The 9,541-nt window shown below is 39.2% G+C and overlaps 1 protein-coding gene across 5 annotated transcripts in view; it reads right to left on the bottom strand.

Moving 5' to 3' along the window:
• Positions 1–9,541, bottom strand: part of LIMCH1 (LIM and calponin homology domains 1) — a 359,691-nt gene that overhangs the window by 35,663 nt on the left and 314,487 nt on the right. For all 5 annotated transcript variants that reach the window (XM_023519618.1, XM_023519619.1, XM_023519620.1 and 2 more), the window contains 3 exons: positions 5,772–5,862; positions 3,586–3,749; positions 341–446 (listed from right to left, as the gene is read on the bottom strand). In XM_023519618.1, the coding sequence (XP_023375386.1) occupies positions 341–446; positions 3,586–3,749; positions 5,772–5,862 (361 nt within the window). The remainder of the gene's footprint in view (positions 1–340; positions 447–3,585; positions 3,750–5,771; positions 5,863–9,541) is intronic.

The following is a 9,541-nucleotide window of genomic DNA, read 5'->3' as shown; positions in this document are numbered from 1 at the left end:
AGGGAAGGGGGGAGGATGGGTGGAGGGAGGGTAATCGGTGGGACCACACCTATGGTGCATCTTACAAGGGTACATGTGAAACTTACTAAATGTAGAATATAAATGTCTTAACACAATAACTAAGAAAATGCCATGAAGCCTATCTTAACCAGTTTGATGAAAATATTTCAAATTGTATATAAAACCAGCACATTGCACCCCATGACTGCATTAATGTACACAGTGATGATTTAATTTAAAAAAAAAAGACATAATCTCCCATTAAAGTTAATCATTATTTTTCTTCACATGGTCTCAGCAGAATATGAAGACCTCAAGTAAAACATTTCCTTTTCTTTACCTTGAGAATTGAGATTTGGCAAATGTAGTTGGTTGGATTCAGTCATTTTTTCCAGAAATGGAAATGTCAGGGTTGCTTCTGGTTCTGGAGATTTTGGCTTTACCACCTGGACAGTGGGCAACAGACAAAGATGTTCTAAGTATTGCTCACTAATAAATGTACAGGAGAAATAAAACTCAAGGGTTCAAGGCCATCACAGCAATCAGTAAGTTCACACATTCAACTTTTAAAGGGAAGTTTTTTGCCCCCTCCCTAAAACACTTTCGTGCTTTTCTGTAGTAATAGAGCGTCAATTTTTCAGAGAAATCAAATAAGAGCACAAAAATGTGATGATCACTTTTCTCCAAACCCAGGAGACAGTATTTCCATCTTTGGAAGTGGGCATCACTCTCTCTCATGTTTGCATTGACCAATCACATATTCTATCCTGAGTACCACACAATACTGAATTTATGTCAGGAAATGAGGTGATAAAAAATTATCATACGAGATAATTTTTTAAAAACTTTAGTAAGTGCTCAACATTAACAGAATATTACCTTTTAAGGTACATTATTCTCTAGACACTCTATTAACTCCCATCAACCGATGCAAAACAATTCAAAGAGCAATATACATTGCCTGCTGATAAAGAAGCATTATTATATACAAATGACCACTGGCAAAAGGTATCACACACTGATGCCCTCAGGGAATCTGTGAACCATGTTAGACGACTTAGCTTTATGGTAAATAGTTCTAAGATTCGAGGTTTTCCAAATTCTTACGCATGTTTAGAAATAGATTTTTCATGTTATTGCTATTAACTGTAGTTTGTCCCTAATCTGAATGAGCATTAGCAGAACACTTTTCTTCTGATTTGAGGCTTCTAATCAATTGATTGCTGAAAGACCAGATTGCCAAAGGTATTAAAACAATGTCTAACTAAAATCAGATTCAGTAGACCCGGGGCATGGGTCCGAATGATAAGCATAGTTATGTTAAGCTCCCGTCCTTTCAACTGCTTGTAGGACTTCTCTGATTCACTCTCTGGCCAGTGCCTGTGTTCCCAATGAATTAATTTGATAGCTAATGACCTCATGGTGAGAGAGACTGCAGAATACTTGTTTCATCATTAGATGATCTATTATTCAGTCCTCAGAATAAATTGTTAGGATTTATCCTCTGTAGGATTTTATGTTTCTTTATAAATAATACACTTAACTCTGAAAAATCCTGAAGAAAACACAGCTCATCACCTCATTCTGCATCACAGAGGTCAAACAGACGTCCAATGAACTTAGTGGTTACCAGCAGAAGCTAAGGTAGACTTACTAAAGTTGATGAGGCTCAAGGCTAGTAATGGCAAAACCTTGTTTCAGATAATTCCTGGCTGTAAACGAGCCAGCTGATGGTCAGCAGAAATGCTCAAAACGCCCACTATGGATAAAGGTCACCTGTATGCCTGGGTGTTTTGCTTTACGAATGTAACACGTTTGAGTGAAATCAGAAAATAAGAGCCGTTGCAACTACTCTGAGCGCGTTTCTCCATTACCTAATCCCTCACTGTAGAGGGAAGGGAGAGAAGGGAGAAATTAACATGGTGAAAGTGAGAACAGCAGTGAGTTCAAGGCCACCATTCCACTTGGTAATCAGCCAGCAGGTCTTGGAATCTACAGAACAGAATCCGGGGGTGTATGTACTTGGTACCTCTGGATCCCAAGAATAACTTGGTGATCCTTTTTAAAAAAAGTATTCTGAGAATAACATTTACCAGATAGTCAAAGAAGAAAAACAACCAACCAACCAAAGAACCCCTGAGAACAGTTTTTTCCACATTTGGGTACAAGTGACACTGGTGGCCCAAAGACAGATCACGCCGACGAGATGACACAGATGAGGCGCACAGTGACTATTTTAAGTTATGGTATTCATTTAGTTTGCTTAAAAAATTTTTTTCTAGAAATGATATAGAATTCTCCTTTCAGCTTAGGTTTAAGTGTAAAGAATAATGACTTTGGAAGAACAATAATTAAGTCATGGGTACAAGTATAATGTACATAAGGCCAATCCTGAGAAGGTGCGAAATTCTGCCCCCCTGCAACACTTGACCTACATTTCAGTTCCCCTTTATGGACCTACAAACCATTCCTTCATTCTCTGTGTAGAAACATAAGGATGAAATATCCAAAATGCACTGAAGCAACAGGCCTTTTACCAAGAACACATTCATCTCCTAAGGCCAGAGGCTGTGTGCTGAATACCCTGTACCTAGACCGTGCCCGGCACATAGTAGGTGCACAGTCAATACCGGCTGAGTAAATAATGGATGAAGTAGAACTAGAAGTGGTAAATTTTTCACTTTAAAGTAAAATCCAAATTTATGTGTAATTTTTAAAATCTGCCACGTGTGTAAGTCAATAATTTTTCAATTTGGTGACCCCTTAAAATTGCCTGGGAACCTTAAAAAAATAGAGATGCCTTGGTCCTTTCTTTAAAGATTTATCTGGTCTTGAATGGGCTTGGTAGTTTTTAAAGTCAAGGTAGGTCAAAGTTGAGAACCACTGGTATAAATGATGAAAATTTTTCAATCGTACCTGAAAACAAGTCAGACTAATGTGAATGATGTGAGACTCCGAACCAGGAAGAATTAATTTAAAACAAGACTTTAAAACCCATCATGCCAGAATAATGGTTTTCCAGGTTTCTTGTTATTCGAATCCAGAGGCGTCAGGATCATTACCATGAAGTAGGTAAACCTTAGAGACTATTCAGTAAGCTGACAGGTGAACAAGCAAGCTCACACACAGAAAACTAAAACCTAAATGCAAGGATTTATAACATAGTTATAGTTCATATTTTTCTAAATGTATCAAGTTCTTTGAAACAAAAGAGAATATATACCAACTGCTACTGAGTAGGTCTCAGTGATTTTGCTCCTCTTGTTCTAGTTCATTTGTAAATTTAGAAATATATTTATACATATGACTTGATATATTTGTTACATATTTATATCCGTTTCTATATACCATATCCAGGGTGGTATAAACGATTTTAAATTGCACATGAACTTTATGGCCACCCTAGGTATTCAATTTTTCACAGTGAGCATGTAGTATATTTGTATTTAGAAAAGCTATAGATTAAAGATAGAAGAAGACACAGGAGAGAAAATAAATCTTGTTAGCAACGACAGCCACAGCCCTTGGTGCCAGTGAGGCCGCGGTGACCTTTGGATTTAGCCACGTGACTCCCACGCACGTCACCTTTTGCGACAGCACCAGCTCCACCTTTCCGCTCATTTCGTTGCCGGGTTTCTTCTGCCCTTGCTCTTCTGGCACGTCGTTCTTCGGCTGGGGGCTGGAGGAAAACTCCACGAAGGCCACGGTCGGGCTGCATCGAGTCACAGTCGTTGTGAAATGTTGCAGCTCTGAAATGGTGTTACATCAAGACATGTAAAGAAGAAAAAGCCAGCCACATTACAGGGCTATTTACTCTGCAATGCCGTGAAGTGTGTTTAGTCTATACCCTGTCCTGGCTGTAAGAAGCTGGATGAGGGTGTGATGATGGGGATATCAGAGCCCAAGATGCCGGATTTCTCAAAGCTCTTTCATTGTATCAAGCAACATAAGACAGATCAAAAGAAGCTCACTATGAAAACGGAAATTCTTTTTTTTTTTTTTGAGACAGAGCCTCAAGGTGTCACCCTGGGTAAAGAGTGCTGTGGCATCACAGCTCACAGCAACCTCCAACTCTTGGGCTCAAGCGATTCTCCTGCCTGCCTCTACCTTCCCAGTAGCTGGGACTACAGGCACCTGCCACAATGCCCGGCTATTTTTTGGTTGCAGCCATCGTTGTTGTTTGGTGGGCCTGAGCTGGAATTGAACCCGCTATCTCAGGTGTACGTGGCTGGCGCCTTAGCCACTTAAGCCACAGGTGCTCAGCCGAAAACTGAAATTCTAAATAAAGGTCACATTTACATCTGTATTACATTACATGAAACAAAATACTGACATAAGATAATGATTACAACCATTGGGCCGCACAGGAGAACGCCCAGGGCTAATTTCTACCCTAGTTACTGAGCGGCAACCTGGCTCTTCCCTTCTTGTTTCAATCTTCCTTTTTAACATCACAATTTCTAAATTGAAATGTGTTAAGGCTTGTGAGCTACATATACACGTACGCACATGTATGTAGATTTATATGCATATATATGTCTACACACATGTATTATGCGATAAAGATAAAAGCGTTCTCTGGTTTACAGGGAAGAATTAGATGCACTTCCAAGGGAGTAGAGAAGTCAGCAGCTTAGGAGGCGTAACAAAATGTGGAAGCACAGGCTGGCACGGTGGCTCCCACCTGTAAGGCTAGCACTTTGGGAGGCCAAGGTCGGTGGACTGCCTGAGCTCAGGAGAACCCAAGACCAGCCTGAGCAAAAAAAAAAAGCAAGACCGAATCTCTACTGAAAAATAGAAAATCCAGCTGGGCATTGTGGTGTGTGCTTGTAGTTCTAGCTACGGGAAAGGCTGAGGCAAGAGAAACGCTTAAGCCCCAGAGTTTAAGGTTGCTGTGAGCTAAGACACCATGATATTCTACCCACAGAGTAAGGCTCTGTCCCAAAATAAATAAATAAATAAATAATATAATTAAAAAACACGGAAGCACAATCTATTTTGAAAATATACATGCTATCATTTTTCTTTTTCTTTTCTTTTTTTTTTTTTTTTTGCAGTTTTTGGTCGGGGCTGGGTTTGAACCGCCACCTCCGGCATATGGGGCCGGTGCCCTACTCCTCTGAGCCACAGGTGCTGCCCTATGCTATCATTTTAAATGGTTATTTAATTTATTTTAAATGACATTCAAAAATAATTTGGTATTGGGAGAGAATGAGAAGTTTTAATGTCTACGAAAAGAAGAAATGCATTAAAAATATTGATAAGACTGTGCAAAACATCGAACAATACCTTACAGAACAGCAGACCCCATTCTCTAAGCAATGGATCCAGCATATTCACACTCACTGTCCAGATTCACGGTGTTATTCTTTCAAGCTATTCACGAGCTTTATCATTTAGCATCTGTTGTCATGTTCTCAATCCATGTCTTATCGATTGCTGTTATTGTGTGATAAATCTGATCCTCAATTTTTAGCAATATTTACACGCCGAGACACAATATCCTTTGTGATCACAGAGATATGACTTCCAAGAAACAAAACAAAACTGACTCTCTTTAAAAAAGCCCGGGCTCCTGTTTTCATAGCAGCTTTAATCACACTGGCAGAATTTCCCCCAGGAAGCCACTAGGTGGCAGCACAACCACATCACTTGCAGAGTCTAATACCCACCTTTTTGTGGCTCAGTAGGAAAAAATTCTAGACTCTATTTCCACTATAACTTAAGATTTGTCAAGATTTATCTTAAAACTAGTCTGTTATGAAACAAACCTGATGAGACAAGTTCTGTGTTCCCTTCTCCAGGCTTCCTCCCATCATTCTCATCTTCTTGACCATTTGGGTCACTTTCCTCAGAGGCTGCCTGAAAAAAAAAGTTTTTTTTTTTTTAATCCCTTTCTATAAATTATTTCTCTGAAGGTTCTAGGTTTCTTTTCTTCTTTTTTTCTGAGTCAGAGTCTCAAGCTGTCGCCCTGGGTAGAGCGCCATGATGTCATAGCTCACAGCAACTTTCAACTCTTGGGCTCAAGTGATCCTCTTGCCTCAGTTTTTCTATTTTTAGTAGAGACAGGGTCTCACTTTTGCTCAGGCTGGTCTCGAACCCATGAGCTGTCTCACTGGAGTTCTAATTCATCCTCTTCCTTTCCCTCTTCCCCTTTCTCTCTCAGCCTTCTCTTCCCTCACTGCTTCTAATCCCTTTCTTTTCATTAAAACATGAGTCATTGAGGAAGATTTCAGCTGGGTCTGGCTTTCGTCTACCTGTGCGGAATCACTCTCAAACGCATCCCCTGTTCCCATGGATTCACAAGTGCGTTCTCCATCTATTTATGTTGTATTTTCATCTCCAGCTGCAAGAGTTTATCAAACTTCAGTTCTGCACAGGTGACTAGTGGGGCCAGGGCAAAGGGACAACACTCCACACGCTAGTCCCACCTTGAAATCTGACAGTGTCTGATTATGAAGCCAGTTTCCTCATCGCACACAAGAAACTTTGACGTGATCTTTGACTCACACCCTCTAGTGCTCATCATTTGCCACGTCCTACCAGTTTCTCACACAATAGTTTTCAAAGCTGTCACTTCCTTTGTGTTTCTACAGCTGGGACTTAAGGTTACCTCCGTCCTGGTTCTCCTCCAACAAGGTCTCTGATTTGTATCTCACTGTCTAGGCTGCCCGGCCCATCACCATTGTGTTCCTCTCTCTAAGTGGAATCTCAGCTTTTTACTTTTGTACTTGTGTTCCTCTCTCTCAGTAGTACCTCAGTTGTATCAGTTTTATGCTTGATGGAATTTATAATAGCAAAAAAGTTGGAACAATCTAAATATCCAATGATTGGGGAACAGATGAATTACTTTGTATCCATAAAGGGAATGCAATAACAAAAAATAAGATGGTGAATAATAGTTAATGAGATGTGAAAATACTTATCATTTAATGTTAAGAAATATAAACTGTGTATAAAGTGAGGACTACTTATATCAGATTATATACAGGCTTATAAATATACATACTTATATTAAAATGTACATGAAGGTTGGCGTGGTGGCTCACGCCTGTAACCCTAGCATTCCGAAAGGCCAAGGTGGGTGGATTGCTTGAGTTCAGGAGTTCAAGACCAGATTGAGTGAGAATGATACCCCATCTCTAAAAAAAAAATAGCCAGGTGTGGTGGTGGCCACCTGTAGTCCCAGCTACTTGAGAGGCTAAGGCAAGAGGATCATTTGAGCCCAAGAGTTTGAGGCTTCTGTGAGCTGTGATGCCTTAGCACTTTACGAGGGTAACATAGTGAGACCCTGTCTCCAAAAATTAAAAAATAATAAATAAATAAAATGTACACAAAAAGACAGTAAGGAAATACAAAATGTTAATTGTGATTATTTTTAATGTGCTTATATTTTGGATGGTTTTTTCTTTATGTATACGGTAGAATCTCCATAGCTGACCACCATCCTACATTGACCCCTTAAGTTAACGTAATTTTCAAAGGCTGGACGTGCACCACACGTACTCATCAGCACAGAAGGCCTAGTTCCTTGTGTTGACCGCCTTTGTATGCCAATCAGTTTGGTACAGTCCCTTGGTTGGTTAACTTACCGAGGTTCTATTGTGCTTTATATATTCTAACACGCTCCGTAATGACCATACACTGCTTCCATAACCAGAAAACAAATTCACTGTAATCTTACACTGTTTTTCCATGAGAACCAATTAACTCTAGAACGAAGTCCCAAATTCTCCCGCTACTATGATGGTTGCTCAATAAAAATAAAAAGTTGAATTAAATACTAGCTAGAATACGCCTTGACAACTAAAGAAAACAAGTTAATAGCTGTCGTGGTTTTAGACGTTTCTTTTAAAGAGTTAAAGTTGAAGTTTTAAAGTGCATGTGAAATATTTCATATACTTGAAAAGGTTTTAAGATAAATGCGAAAGTTGGTTTCAGAAAAGGCATTAGGAAATACTTCATAAAATATCCCTGTGGGTTCTCTAGAAGCTATGGATTTATTGGTCTCTCCTAAGTATACATATTTTACCCATAAATCAAAATTTGCCTCTCAAAATGAAAGGCCTTTAATTAATGCATTAATGGAAATTGTCATTGGATTATTTAAAAACAAAAAAGAATTTAAGCAACAAAGCTTTCAAGTTTCTAAAAGATTCTACAAGTGGCAAAAATGTTACTTTCTTTTGGAGATAGGAGAGTTTTTGAAATCCTCATAATTAGATGGACATTTTCTAATGATGGATAATCATATATCTGTTCTGGAAGAACATAATACATTAAAATGCACTTCTAAAGGGTGGTGCCTGTGGCTCAAAGGAGTAGGGCACTGGCCCCATATACCAGAGGTGGTGGGTTCAAACTCGGCCCTGGCCAAAAACTGCAAAAAAAAAAAAAAAAAAGATGCACTTTTAAAGCTCTAAGCAGGAAATATGCATCACATGAATATTATTTAATTGATTTTGTATTCTTTTACTATAATGAGCCTGAGTTGAATCCCTTGAGACTTAATGAGTGAAAGTAGTTAAATTAAACTGAAGTTTGAAGATCAACCAGTTTAGCATTACAAGAGAATCATTTGGTTTTTATAATTTACAGTATTCTTCCACACAGATAGAAATATTAACACATGGTGGTATTTTTGTTTTATGATGTTAACACGTAAAACATTGGCAAAAACACAGATTTTTAGCTTTCCCCCCAAATGGATGAGATTATAGAAAACTATCTGAGGCTGGGAAACAAATTTGTAGTAAAACTTTGAAGAATGAGCCCCTTGAGAACACTGGTGTTTCCAATAAGTGGAAAGAAGTAACTACAACACAGGGCCACAGCCTCCCCAGCCCCTAAATGAACACATTTTATTAAATCTAAAATGCCCTCAGTCTGGATACTAAAGAAAGAAAACACACTGTCTATTAAATACGACACACTGTGGATTAGAAGACAAATCCTGATTTAGAGACGTTAAGATAGGAGAAGTGTGCTCCTCGGAATCAATGAAAGCAGATAATTCGTGACACCCTGTGGAGATAAAGTGGAAAGTAAAGGAGACCAGCTCATCCAGCACCAACTATTACAAGGAGTATTTTACAATGCACCACATTCCAGCAACATTTTACTTATGGGAGACTGGAGGAGAACTTCTACTTTCAAGAATTCTCATATTTCTAAATGCATTTCTCTCTCTCTCTCTCTCTCTCTCTCTCTCTCTGTATATATATATATATACACATTTGAGACAGAGTTTCAAGTTGTTGCCCTCAGTAGAATGCCGTGGCGTCACAGCTCACAGAAACCTCAAACTCTTGGGTGTAAGTGATTCTCTTGCCTCAGCCTCCCACATAGCTGAGGCTATAGGCGCCCACCACAATACCCAGCTATTTCGTTGTTGCAGTTGTCATTGTTGTTTTAGCTGGCCCAGGCCGGTTGGAACCCTCCAGCCTCAGTATATGGAGCCAGTGCCCTACCCACCAAACTATGGGCACTGCCCTCTAAATGCATTTCTAGAGGGCTCAAAAAAAATTTTGTTTTTTTTTTT

Source organism: Otolemur garnettii, unplaced genomic scaffold (assembly GCF_000181295.1).
Source record: "Otolemur garnettii isolate 467f Iridium unplaced genomic scaffold, OtoGar3 scaffold00181, whole genome shotgun sequence".
In the NCBI taxonomy this organism is placed as follows: Eukaryota; Metazoa; Chordata; class Mammalia; order Primates; family Galagidae; genus Otolemur; species Otolemur garnettii.
This window is presented reverse-complemented; position numbering and strand designations above follow the sequence as displayed.